This window comes from Gavialis gangeticus, unplaced genomic scaffold (assembly GCF_001723915.1).
Source record: "Gavialis gangeticus isolate Ggan-Ray unplaced genomic scaffold, GavGan_comp1, whole genome shotgun sequence".
Classification (NCBI taxonomy): domain Eukaryota; kingdom Metazoa; phylum Chordata; order Crocodylia; family Gavialidae; genus Gavialis; species Gavialis gangeticus.
The window spans coordinates 86,411,728-86,426,106 of NW_017728992.1; the positions used below are offsets into that span (position 1 = coordinate 86,411,728).

At 46.5% G+C, this 14,379-nt stretch overlaps 1 protein-coding gene across 6 annotated transcripts in view; it reads left to right on the plus strand.

The window, feature by feature from the left end:
* FAM210A (family with sequence similarity 210 member A) overlaps positions 1-14,379 on the plus strand; it is a 46,362-nt gene that overhangs the window by 17,146 nt on the left and 14,837 nt on the right. For 3 of the 6 annotated variants that reach the window (XM_019524847.1, XM_019524882.1, XM_019524890.1), the window contains exon 1: positions 12,748-12,779. The exons of 2 other annotated variants lie outside the window; for them this stretch is intronic. In XM_019524847.1, coding sequence (XP_019380392.1) covers positions 12,763-12,779 — 17 coding nt within the window. In that variant the 5' untranslated portion in view covers positions 12,748-12,762. Of the gene's footprint in view, positions 1-12,487; positions 12,588-12,747; positions 12,780-14,379 lie in introns of those variants that run through there. One more of the 6 variants, XM_019524866.1, reaches the window with a different exon arrangement.

The window sequence follows — 14,379 nt, forward strand, 5'->3', positions numbered from 1 at the left end:
AAAACCCTCCCCCCCCCCCCCCCTGAAATATTCCAGTAGTGCTCAACCTCCAGCTCACTGGCAAGATCCGGCCTGTGGAGGAGTGTCCTCTGGCCCTCGGGTTTCCCACAGGTCCAGAAGTTTGGCAGGAGTGGTAATCAGTGCTGTCACCACTCCACCACCGCCAAATTTCCAGGCTCCGCAGCCAGATGATGTGGCCCCATACACTGGATTGGGTCGGCTGGGACCTGATCCAGCATGCAGGGGCAGCTGGGGCCTGACACAACATGCTGGGAGTGGCCCACAGCCCGGAAAGGTTGGTCATCACTGGAATATTCCATAATAAAGGCAGGTGATCTAAAAAGTCCAAGAAGCCAGTGTTGTTAGAAACTTATCCCTGTTTACTATAGCCAAAATAGAACTTCAGTAATCCCTTCTGCCATTCTGGGAAGCTTGTCTTTTATAAAGCCTTTTACTGGATCCTTGAACAAGAGAAATTAGTCGTTTAACTGGTCACTGAATAGTTGCAGAATGACAGTGGTATGCTCATTTGGGCAATATTTGCCTGCTGTGAGAGGTTCTTACTCTGTTTAGAACAACATTTTCTGTCTAAAAGCTGGCAGGAGGAAATGGTAGACACTTTTTTCTAAAAAAAAATCATGAATGTAAAGAGAAGTTGCTCCTCCACAGTATCCCAGACTGTCAGGGCAATACATCAGAGAGATGCATTATGCTCCTGTTTTGTGATTAGAGAGTAGTAGATGGAAAAGCATGGTCAAAGTAGCTCCAGAGCATTAGAAGGCTGGTCCAAATGAAGTGGTATGCAGTATATCGACCCTCGTTAAGGTTAAACCAAAAAAGCTGTTTCTGGAATAGATTTTTCACTTCTGAAGCAGATGGCTGAATGTGAGACAGGGCTCCAAAAATACAAAAAAGGGACTTGTGTGTGGATGCAAGGCAGTTCACTTCCCTCAGTTTGTAAAAACAAAAGTTTTATATAGACAAGACCTTAGTAGCAGTAACACTTTTTCTGCAGAGCAGTACCTCCAACAACTAGATGAACTAAACTGTGGAGAACTAGAGCTCAATAAATGTTGAGGGGATGGGGGAGTTAGCTAGTTAATGGCAGAGTGTATGCATGTCTGGATCATCAGATTTACATGAATTTTTTCCAGCCTTTTATTATCTATACCTCTGTGCCCTGGTATGTGCCAGTTTCCCTTCACAACAAATATCAACCCCTAATTTTTAGTATGCATAGCAGCTTTATATTGGATGTGAATTTCTTCAACAATAAAACAACTACAAGCCAAGTCTGCTGTAATCCTCCTAATGCTAATCTCAAGTAGATGTACTATGAGAAAAAAGGATTCGATCAGAGATGAGTGCTTCAGCTCTTTGGTACTACAGTGTTCTCTGCTAGTATTGAATTGAACCATGTAGCATTATAAAGGACTTCAAAGTTTTTCTGAAGTTCTGAGTATTTAATTGTAAGCATCACTGAAGCACCTTCAGTGAATTTTGGTAATGGGTAATTGAATCGTGAGTTTGTGATTCTCCCTTCCCCCATTGTAAGCTGTGTTGTGGCAAGTATGTCTAAAACCAGGGGTGTCAGATTAATCAGGCCCCAGGGACTGGACAAGTGGTGTGGGGCTGATCCACATTCCAAGTCAGGCCCACAGATTGGTCCAGTGGGTGCTGACATGGGTATTGTTCAGTGCAAGTCCCAGTCCAGCATCACTTATATAGCATATGAGTCCCACTTTGAGACCTGGGGCAGCACTGTGGGCCAGGTGATTGGGATTTGCGGGCCCAGCTCTTTGACATCCCTGCTCTCAAATATTGCATTATGAAATTGCAGCCAGGTATCTTTTTAACAATGTTTGAGAGTTACCTTTTTAATATAAAATCTAGATTCTTTAGGCCTGTTTTGAAAGAAATGCATGTGATGAGACAGGACATTAATGAAGTGCAAAATGATTTGGTTGTGACGTGTTCAGTATATTAAGTGTATTTCTATAAGAATTCAGTAGAGGGCAGAATGAAACTTCTTTTGAAAGAAATACTTCAGAAGAGTTGCTTAGCACTGCAGAGCCAGGATAATGAGCTAAGAAGCTAGATTAAGGACCATCCAATAAAAATATAATTGAAGCGGTGAGTGTACTAGCATGCAGAAATATACCAATCCAAAAAGAGCTACTGCAAGTATATTTTGTACTTCTTGTCTTTAAGAAGCATTATAGTCACCTCTCCATATTTTGTGTAAGGCTCATCTGCTATAAATGTTAGGGGAAAACTAGGGCATAGATGTGGACCTAACCTTGTCCAAAGGTTATTTACTTATTATGGTTTTGTGACCTGGTAGGAGCTCCTTTAGGCTTCAGGTTTTAAATCAGTGATTCCCAAAGGGTGTCTTGCAAGATCTCCCTGTGTGAAGAGGGGAATCTGTCCGACACCTTGAGCCTGCCCCAGCTACTTCAGCTGTTTCTCTATGGATTGCTACTGCCTTCCCTCACCCTTCTCTGCCCCAACAATGCCCACCTGCATACATGTGCGTTTCTGCTGCAAGTGGGCAGACTTGCAGACAGAACTCTGCTTTGCAGTCCTGCTTGTCCCTTCCACTTCTCCCACACTCCCAGCACCAGCAGGAGGGGTTGTGGTGGTGGTTGGCGATGTATGAGACCTTACAGGAACACCCTCAGCAGTGGGTGCTGTCCTTGCCCCCTGAAGTACAGACCAGGGGGGAGACAGTTGTATGAAGTCCTGTCCCTGCTGTCAAGTGGCACCAGATAAATTGGTGATTCTAAACTTGTTTTAGCCTCAAGGCCCCCTTCCATATGCTTTCTAAGTTTAGAGATATCTCAGTGATTTTCAACTGGGTGCAATGAAATTCAGAAAAGTTATGGAAGGCTGTGCTGAAGCTGAAAAGGTTAAGAACCACTGGTATGGAAACTAATCCTTTGCTTAAAGAAAGATGTGTTTGTTGTCATTTTTTAACAATACATTTTAGCACTAGTAAGATGTCTCTCTGGGAGGGAAGGGAATCCCTTTGCACCTCACTTTTCAGATATTTACTGTTCATTTTAATCCTGAATTATAGTGTGCCCTATGTATCAAACGTTTGGGAAACACTGTTTTAACTGATAACCAAGCAAGAAGGGTTTAGCTACAATAAGTTAAAGTCAGTTAATCTTCCTTAGTACTAGTCTGAGTAGAGCTGCAGCCAGGTAGTGTAATAAAAAAAAATGAAATCATCAGTTCCAGTGTAGATGAGTTGCCTGGTGAACCATCCTGGATACAGAAGTTGACTGTAGGCCTAGTATCTGAAGTGAAGGCTTAACCTCTGACCTTCATTTTAATCGTATGAATCTTTCATTTTGTGGGAATAGCTCACCATGGCTTCCAGTTAAAGAAGAGCTTTTCATCTCGAGTTACTTGATCCTCAACATGGTGGGGGCTTTGTGCCAAGATTTGAAAGTATTTACCTTATTGGCAGATCTAGTAGCCTTGGATAAGAGGAGGCTCCAGGAACTAGATAGTAGTACATTTATAATTTTGTCTTGAGTTGAGTCCTGAGTTCAAGAGAAATTGGTTACGATGTTTTACATACATTGCATTAATGTTTTAAAACTGTATTCAGAGAACATTTGTTTACCCTGCCAATTAAAGGTAGACAACGAATTTTATGGAGCAAGACTATTAGCCTCATCATCATTGTGTGTGTTCTCATGTGTCTTTTGATTCTGAACCAAAATCTTTTTAGCTTGTACAATATCCTTTGCTGCTGCTGAACTACACACCATGTCCTAATTAGTGTGGTTCAGATTACTAGTATACATTAAAATGGTATGAGGTATGTCCAGCTGTTTTGAACAACCAGAGCACCTGGATTTGTTTAATTAAATCTTTTAGCAAAGTTGGTAACACTATCATAGTTAGGATTACACATTAACACCTAGTTAAAGAACTGCTGATACTTCATTTTCTTTTAAGTAATGTTTTCTTGTTTCCCATTAATTTAAAAGGAAAGTCTACAATATTTTCTCACGTACAGTGAACATCTTTTTTCCCCAAAACCACCTGGGGAAATTTGGGGTGCACATTACATGCAAGGAAAAAGACTCCCCACAGGTCTGGAAATGGGGAGAGAGGGGACAACATTAATTGCTGCAGTTCAAAAAGCTCTTGTTTTCACCCCCTCCCCTCCAGTTGCCAAAATTCTGGACCTCTAGGGAGTCCCTTTTCCTGAACACGCACCAGATCTGCCCCAGCACATGAGCCCTGACCTGGCATATGGCTCCACAGTCGATGGAAAGTCCAGAGGGGCCAGCATGCCAGACTGAGCCCTTCCACATTGCCCCAGACCAGGGGCGGGTAAAATGTGGCCTGTGGCCCCAATTCAGCTTGCCAGGCGATTCCATCCAGCCTGTGGGCACCCACCAATTAATTATACCCTGCCCAGCCCAAGTGCTTTGCTCCCACCCTCATGTGCAGCAGGGCCCCAGCCCAGCCAGTGTGCACGGCTTCCAGGTGGGGCTGCTGCTGCAGCTGTTGGGAGACCTGCTCAGCTTTCCCGGCCTCCAGCAGCTGTTCCTTATGTCCCTGCTGCAGTGTTCACTCCAGGTAGGGAAGTGGCAGCTGGGCGGGAGCATGGAGCATGAGGCTGGGGTTGGCAGGAGTGCTTAGGCTGAGGCCTATGCCCAGCGGGGCAGTGGGAGCACAGAGCTCAGATGAGCAGGGTGTGGGTGGCTTGTGGGGTGTAAAAGAGGGCGGGGGTGTGTGGGGATCCTCCTGCACCGTTCCTCCATGGTACACAGCCCCTTGGGGTGCTCATGGCCCACTCAGGCACAGCCACTCAGTAGTGCACAGCTCCAGCCAGTTCCAGGAGCTGCACGTGGCAGCAAGGAGCAGAGCCAGGCCAGCCCACCTGTATTGTGCGGGGCTCACATGCAGCTCTTGGGACTCACTCACCACCAGGGGGGAAGCCCTGCACAGTGGAGCTACCTGCCTTCTTCAGGAGCTGCACATGGGAGCAGGGAGAAGGGAAAGCAGCTATTCCTGTTGCATGGGGCTTCTCCCCAGGGACATGCAAGCCCTAGGAGCTGCATGTGAGCCCTGCAAAATAAAGGCGGGCTGGCCTGGCTCACAGATTCACAGATGTTTAGGGCTGGAAGGGACCTCGTGAGATCCTCAGGTCCAGCCCCCCTGCTCTGGGCAGGAAAGATTGCTAGTGTCACATAAGCCCAGAAAGGTGCGTGTCCAGTCTCCTTTTGAAGATCTCCAGGCTAGGTGCCTGCACCACCCCTGCTGGGAATCTATTCCAGAGTTTGGTCACATGAACTGTGAAGAAATTTTTGCTTGTATGGAGTCTCAAACCTTCTTCTAGGAGTTTGACTGTTGCTCCTTGTTTTCCCTTGGTGTGCTTTGATGAACAGTTGTTCACCTAACCCCTGATGCTCTTCCCTGATATTTGTAAGCTGCCACCAAATCCCCCTGAAGTCTTCTCCATTCTGGGTGGAACAGTCCCATATCTGTCAGCCTTTCCTTGTGTGGCTTGCTCTTTAGGCATCTAATCATGAATGGTTCTTCTCTGGACTCTCTCAAGCTTCCCCACATCCTTCTTGAAGTGTGGCACCCAGAACTGCATGCAGTACTCCAGCTGTGGCCTCACCAATGCCGAGTAGAGCGGAAGAATAACTTCCTTAGTTTTGCTTGGGATGCATGCCAGCATATTGTTTGCTCTGCTAACTGTGGCATCACACTGGTGGCTCATATTCATTTTATGGTCAATTATGGCCCCCCAAGTCCCATTTTATGGTCAATTATGATTTCAGGTCCCTTTCAGACATGGTGCTAGCTAGTGTAGCACCACCAAGTCTGTAAGTTTGTTGCAGACTTTTCCTTCCCAGATGGAGCTCTTTACACTTCTCCATGCTGAACAACATCTGGTTCTCATCTGCCCATCTAAGTAATCTGTTTAGATCCACCTGGATAGTCAGCCTACCCTGATGTGCGACTGCACTTCCCCAGCACTTGGTGTCATCTGCGAACTTTGTCAGTGTGCTTTTCACCATCATTGATGCAGATGTTGAAAAGCACTGGTCCAAGTGCCAAACCCTGAGGGACCCCACTGGCTACCTTCCTCCAGGTTGACACAGATCCATCTATTAGTAGTCTCTGGGTCTGACCCCAGAGCCAGTTTCCCACCCATCTGACCATTGAATTGTTGAGCCCATAATCCCCTAGTTTTACCTTGAGAACCTCATGGGACACCAAGTCAAAGGCCTTCCTGAAGTCCAAGTAAATGACATTGACCTCATCTCCCTTATCCAGGTGGTGAGTAACCTGGTCGTAGAAGATGAGGTTAGTCAGACATGACCTACTTGCAACAAAACCATGCTGGCTGCCATTCAGAATTTTGCCTTCTACTAGCTTATCACATATGGACTCCTTGAGAAATTTTTCAAGAGTTTTTCCTGGGATTGAGGTCAGGCTGATCGGCCTGTAGTTCCCTGGGTCCTCTCTCCTTCTCTTTTTGAAGATGGGGGCAACAGTTGTTCTCTTTCAGTCTTTTGGGACCTCTCCTGAGCACCATGAATACTCAAAGAGATTCACCAGTGACTCCAGTCCTTGCCACCATGTGCAGGTCCTGGACCTGGCTGGAGATGCACCACAAAGTGACTGCACCTGTGTGGGCCAAGAACACCCTGAGAGCCCACTGCCTGCTGCTGCTGCCACCGGCAGCAGGAACTGTGCACCATGGTGATGGGATGTGGGGGGGCCCTCACCCCACAAACCACCCACACCCCCCATGCCCACACACACCACCAACATACCCTATACTCTCCCTTACCCAACCATACCTCCTCACAAACTTCATACACATGCCCAGACCCCCTCACAAACTCCACATACCCACCTCACTGTATACACACACCCACCCCCCAACCACCACCTACACAATATACAAGAGCAGAGCTGACCCAAGCAGGGTGCGGGCCCTGGGGCAAATCAGCCCATGCGAGGCCCCTGCTCCGATCCCACAGGCCCCAGACCCAAAGAAGCTGCTTCTGCCATTGGCAGCAGGGGGAGGAGGGGGTAGCGAGTGGCTGGATGCAGAACCACCACTCCACCCAGCTCCGCGGGGCCCCCTGAAGTGTGGGGCACAGGACGGTCACCCTGATTTCCCCCCCCCCCCCCAAGGGACAGCCCTGTACAAGAGTAAGACTTTATATTTGAGCTGTTATGCAATCTGGTGGCAAAGGTCAGGGGTTAGGTGGTGGGACTTCTGGTTCCAAGATGGCAACCAGAGGACAAGGCACCTGTCAAGGGGTGGGGCTACTGTTGCAGCCCTCAGCAGCTCACCAAGACTCATTAAGTGGCCCTCCAACCAAAATAATTGCCCATCCCTATCCCAAGCCCAGCACACAGGGTTGGTTAGACTTGGCATGTAGCCCTAGAGCCAATACACCATGAGCCTCATCAGGTGCACAGGGCTTGTAGCAGGCTCAGCTCCCTAGCTGCCGTTACTCTGTTACCATAAAAGATGAGCTTTTTTTCTCTCCCTTCAAGCTGTTCTTCTAAAACCAGGTGTGTTCTATAGGCAGGGGTGTGCTGTATACAAAAAGAAAAGAAAAATGGTAATTACTCTTTCCACTTGTATATTGACAAGAACTCAGAACCTGTTTTATGTTGGGGGTGGTGTATTGTTATTTCTTTGTCAATAAGCAGCAGAAAGGGAGTCATTTAAATTATGAAAACAACTTGTTTATTTATGGATACCATACTTCATGTGAAAAGTATTGCATTTAGTAGAAGTGTAGTATGTAATGAACACTTTCACGGTACATCATTGGGTACTTTCAAAGGAACATTCTGGGACCATATCATAGACTGCATGCAAACAAAAGTACTTGCATAAATCTTTTACAGATCATATTTATTTTTGTGTAAAATAAGTTTATGTAAGATTATCAAATAAAATCATGTTTTATGTTAGAAATACCAAGGTTTTCATCCTGTTTTCCTGGAAGGGCATCTTGGGAATGGTAAATGCTCATGGATTTACATTAAGAAGTCTCTTATATTGTAATTAATGGGTTATTGCAAGGCCACCACAGAACCCTGGTATATATTCTGTCATGGTATATAAAATCATAGAAAATTAGGATTGGAAGGAAGGGACCTCAGGAGGTCATCTAGTCCAGTCTCCTGCTCAAAGCAGAAGTAGTCCAAACTAGATCATTGCAGCCAGGGCTTTGTCAAGCTGGTCTTAAAAACCTCCAAGGATGGAGATTCCACCACCTCTCTAAGTAACCTGTTCTAGTGCTTTATCACCCTCCTAGTGGGAGGGTGTAGTGTGTGGGGGTTATGGTAGGGGGAGAATGGGGTGGGAGGGTATAGGTGTGTGTGGGAGGGGGAGTCCTCAGAGTCCCCAGAGTGTGCCAGTCCCTGGACCTGCATGTGTTGGCAGCAAGCGGGGCTAGCCTCACCCAGCCCCATAGTGTGCAGCTCCCTTGCTGTACATGGTGCAGAGTGCAGAGCCGGCCCAGCCCGGTCCCATAGCCACAAGTCCCTGCCACACATGGTGGCAGTATGCAGGGCCAGCCTGGCAGAGACCTATAGCGAAAGGCTCCCCACACTGCCACCCCTTTCCTCCAGTGGGAGGCCCTGGGTCTGGCCTGGTGGGGCCCTTACCTGAATTCCCAGTCTCGCAGGCGGGAAGCAAAACCTCTATCAGACAGAGGCTTCTCACCTCTAGTGCTGCCCCAGCTCAGGGCGGGGGGCTGCGGCGGGCTCTTCCTGGTGGAGGGGGAGGCTGACCTGTGCTGCACTCAGGGCAGGCAGCAGCGACACTGGGATTGGGGCTACAGGAGGGCTGCAGCCACCCCAGATTTTGCCATAGCCCCCCTTCCAGTGCCACAACTGCTGTGCACCTTAAGCACAGCACAGCAGCCCAGCCCCTGCCATCAGGAAGAGCCTAGTGCAGCCCCAGCCCACAGCTGTAGTCCACCCTGCCCACCCCCATGCAGATCCAGGGGCACACTCCCCCCCTGCCCTCCCAGGGTGCTCATAGCAGCAGAAGCCACCCCCCCACACACACACACCCTTTGAACAAGCTGTGGCTCCATCCTGCACTCCACCCTGGCTGGGCAGTGCCTACCTCGGCCCCACTCCCTCCCTCACTGCCGGGGGCACTGATCTGCACCCCCCCCATGCTTCTTCCCTCCCTCCTGCCCTTCCACCATAACAGACTTACCAGCTGCACACAGCTCTTCTCACTGCCTGCGTGCTGCGCTGTGACTGCGCTTGCACACAGGCATTTATCAGCCAAGTTATTGGCCACATCAGGCCAGTTTCCAATATAGTCAGTTTTCTTAATATCGGTGCCAATCTGATATTGGACCGATGTATTGGTGCACCTCTAATGACAAAAATTTGCTGGTGGTACTTAAGGCTGTATTGTTTAAATTGGTAGTGCGCAATCTGTCAGAGTTTGGGAGCCGCTGAACTAGTAGAAACATCTATATTTTAAATACTGCAAGTTGGCAACTTGTACAACGGAATCGTGCTGTACACCAAAAACGAGAGACGAAGACAGGAAACTTGCTAAGAAGCTGTCCAGCTAGTTGGGGAGACAAATGGATGTCATGCAGCTGCAGACGGGTTTGCCTTGGAGAATCTTAGTGAACCACAGTTGTGCATAGCAATACTGTAGGCCAAGTTTGTCAAACTCAAATGAGCTGGTGAGCTGGATCTGGACCACAGGGCTTCTTGCAGGCTAGATAACCCACTTTTGGATCAAGCTGCCATGTCAGCACTTCCAGCATCCAGAGAGTTAACAGCTCCACACAGTGCTCCTCACCAACTGCTGCAGAGTTTAGTCATCAACAGCAACTGAAAAGGCTAAATTCAGTAGTGGCATTCATGCCTTGGGTGCTGACTGCCAGTCCAGTGGCTATGATTGCTGCATTTAACTCCTTTGTTGCTAGCAGGGGTTGAAGAACAGTGGTGTTAACGCCTTTGCTACTGACAGCCCCAGCCAGAAGCCCCAGAGGGCAGGTGGTTAACAGCCCTGCCTTACGTTAACAGGTCCTGCCTGTTTTGAGAACATCAGATATTGAGACCTCCCTTCTGCTAATCCCAACTTCAAAGAATAGTTCCCATGCAACTCCTCCCCTCTCAGAAGAGCCAATATATTCCCACCACCACATTTTTATGTTTCCTCTACAGAAATATATTGACTCTGTTTTGGAAAATTCTGCACTGTTATGTGTTATATATTAAATTAGTAAAAAAAGAAAATAGTTATCCTCACGCAAAATTTCATTAGGCACAGCTCTCCCTAGTAGGCTTTGTATTTCAGAAAGAGTGTGCTGTGTCATATTCATTGACTTCATAACATTACAATTTTTTCCCCCTTCAGCTTGCTGTCAAAGTGAAAGCACAATGTTTTCTTGATCCTGGCTGTCAGTCTTTGGTGACATTTAATACTGGATATTTCTCTGACTGTTTAATGCTTCCAGAGGCATCTAGCTTGCTCTCTCACATAAGTAAAATAAAGCATCTATAATACAAGACAGATAGTTCCCTGAAGCCTCCAGTTTTGTATTGAAACACCTTCAATCTCCCCTTTTGTTCCTCCAAGTGCATGTTCCGTAGACATTCTGCAGTTACTTAAATATATGCAGTTCTGTCCTTCGTAAGCCAGAGAAGCAGACAGTAAGCTGATTCTCGCAAAATAGCAGCTGGAGCCATATCATTCATGCCTGTAGTGGTATGGGTAAGCAAACATCCCATTTTCGTTCCCTCTGATGGGGATACATTTTTAAAAATCCTGTTGTCATCTGTGCTGCTCAGTCCCAGGCTTAGTGAACCTGCTGGTGGTCAGACAGGACTTTCATCATCATGAAGAAATGCCTCCGTTCAGATAAACTCCAGAACCTGCAGGGGGAAAGGGCGGGGGCAGGAAAGAGACCTAATTAGCCCATGGGTCCCATTTTTGGCTCCTCTACATCCTCAGAATATAAACTATTCAGAGTCAGTTATAGCCACCTAGGTATTGCGAAGTTTTTTGACCCAGGGCAGCCATATACCCACAATAACAGTGTTTTACCTCCTGTGACCCAACAGTTTTGAAAACCTGTTCACCAGAATGAAACTAGTTAGTCACTGACTGGTAGCCACTGGAAGGGAGGAGCTCCCAGATGACGAGGCATGAGGCCTCTGCTTGGTTGAGGGTACTGGTGTTTCATCATTGCAGCTCTGTAGTGAGCTTAGCACAGATTTCCAAGGAGGTGGCTTTCCATATCCTGAAGCTGCAGCTGTACTAGAATAGCTTTATTAGCTCTGTAGTACTGTCCTGTCCCATCAGTTAGTGCTCATTAGCAGTGCTCTTATTTATAACCAGTTCAGAAAACTTTGGTACAGTATAATCTCATAGATCCGGATATCAGAAATCCAGAATTATTGAAAATGTGGCACTTTTTAAAACTACACTCCATCGGGGAGTAGCAGGAGGTGGCTCCGGAGCAACGGGGGCAGGGAAGCTTGCACACAGTGGCTGCCGCTGCCATCCACCACCCTGTGCCGTCGCTCCATGTGCAGCCGCTGCTTGGGCACTGCCTGCCACCCCTTCTTCCCTGCCGCTCCTGCACCGGCCGCCATTCCAGTTTCACAAATCTGGAATTTTCACATTTCTGGCAGGTGCTCCGTCCTGAGTATGCCAGATTCATGAGGTTATACTGTATATACCTTCCAAGTTTGTCTCCAAAGTTAGGGGTAAAACTATAGTTGTATGGTGATGTTCTTCAGTCTCCTGCAAGGCTGCCAGCATGCAGGTTTGCCAGTTTGCAATCCTGCTTGCATTATGTATGAATAGTGGTCAGGAATGTGGTACTCAGCAGTGTTTCTTCTGTAGTACATGAAATTGTTTTTAAAGTGTTTTGGAGATGGCACTGACTACTGTAGCTATATATAAGTACCATCAAATGAATTGCGGGTGTTTTGACATAAAGGCCTAGAATTCCAACAGGTTCTGGTAGGTATCTCACACTCTATTGCAATGAGTTGTAATGCACTGAGCCTAGTGGAAGACCATTGTTAATTGGTATTTGGGATACCAGTCCAGAATGGTTATGCTAATACTGAGAAAACTCAGTGCTGTGCAGGCAGTACTATGCACATGGGAAAGTTTAAAGTGTTGTAGACAGCAATGTGGACACACCCTTTCAGTGCAGTTATACCAAAATAACTATCTAAAAAATTAAGAATAAAAACATTGAAAGAACAGGTAGCAGAACGTATTCCAATGTACATGGTTTTTGGTGTAGTCAGGCTGCTTGGAACATTGTTAACCTGTATTTAATTAATCCATTTTGTTTTGGAAAATACGGTGTCCACTTGGGGGATTTATAATGATAGATCTTGCCTGGTAATTCTTTCCTGTCTTAAAGTTGATTTTTCTTCAGTCTCTCATAACGTGCCTTCCTATTTCTTTATTCGACAGTCTTCAGCGAATGCATGATCTGTATTTCTAAGTTATAAAACAAGCAAGAAAAAAATAGTTTCAAGCTCTTTCTATATTGCAATTCTGCAACTATCAGAGGGTATGTGGGGTTTCTTTTTTGTATTTTCTGGAAACTTGTGTTTTACTTGATGAGGTTTCTGTCTCTTTCTAATAGCAAATGAGAAAATGTTAAGTTTCTGTCTAAGCTAAAGCTGTATTAAGAAAAAAGACAAATTGAGGAAACGTGGGTGTATAATTGGATATGGCTGACTTGCATGGATTTAGAATGCCTGTAGGTTTTAAAATTCTAAATGGTATTAAAGAGATTTGAATGGTATGACATAATGTAACAGCATGGACTTCACCAGCATTTCCACACATACTACACACAAGCACTGAGTCAGCTGGGCTATAACCTGTTATTGCTGTGTAAATAAAAGAAAACCTTTTAAATTTAAGCTGCTTTGCTAAAACTTGCCATTTTTATGAGTAGCCTGACTTTGTCATCTACATATGCCTGTTGAAATTGTCTACTCTCTGTCACGTGGAGGAAACAGTTCTCTTGAACTTAGAGAAATATTCAGTAAGCATTTTAAAATTAAGTTTTATTTAAAAATAATGTCCATTGGGATAGGTCTGAGATGCAAGTTCTGATTGCCATGATTGGTTTTTTGCTAATTCTTGTTTAGAGTATTAACAATAGTATTAGCAAGCTTCAGGGAACAGATGCAAGAGCAGAGTTCTGTGGTTAGGGCTGGTACTGATAAGGCTTCATTGCTGTTTTGAAAGAAGGTTCTTTTCCCCCCAGTCAGCATGGGGGAAAAAAGCCTCATCTTGGATTTAAGTACCAGCCTGGGACAGGTACTAGGGGCTGAAGCTGGAGCTGAGCTGCTGCCTGCCCCAAGTGGGGATGGCTTATTTGGCAGGCAGGGGGAACACTGGGGACAATGGTGGGGTGGGGGAGAGCAGTGGGGAGAAACGGAGGACACCTGCATGTGTGGCTCAAGGGAAACATGGAGGGGACTGTTTAGTCTGCCTCCTCCCCAGCTGTTACCTATCCCTCTTACCTTCAGCTGCAGTCCCTCCAGCTAGGAGAAAGGGGTCTGATCCCTCATCCCTGCCACTGCTTTACCTGCCACTGCAGTGTGGGGGGGATGAATTTAAAACAACCTTCCACTGATCAGATTCTATACTGGAAAATTATAACACATTTATAATTTTCCATGCATAGAGTCTAATTATTAAATTTATTTTTTTTAATTTAATTTGTAAGTTATCTTGAATTTGGGCAAATACAGTATTGACAGCAGAATATGGTTTAATTGCTTCATGTATTCAAACAGTCTTCAGGAGCTTCCCAGAAACCGGGGTGGGCAACCCATAATGTGTGCTACAAGTATTTGTTTGTGGCATGCAGCAGATCAGGGAGGGAGCAGGAAACGTACCAACAGATAAGGCAAGGAGCAGAGAGCAGAGCAACAGGTCAGGCAGGGAGCCGAAAGTACAGCAAAAGGTTGGACACAAGGGGCGCATCCAGACATGCACGGTCATGCAGTTATGTGGGGCTGCAAATGTGTTGCAGTGCCACATGCTGCACAGTCCTGTGTTCTCCACGCTGCAAGGGCTTGCTGGCCAAGCATATGCTGTGCCAGGGGAGCGGTTCTGCAGAGTTTTTTGACTCCTTGATATCCACGGGTCAAAAAAAAACACACAAAAACCAGAGCAACACATGCTTGGCCAGTGCATGCTGAAAAGCAGAGCCGGGCCACCTGGATCCATGGCAGAATCACTGTGGCGGAAGCCCCCAGGACCCCAGGTAAGGCTGCTGGGGGCAGCCCAGTGCTGGCCTAAGCTTTCCCTACTGCCCCCAGAGCAACTTGCACATGAAAGTG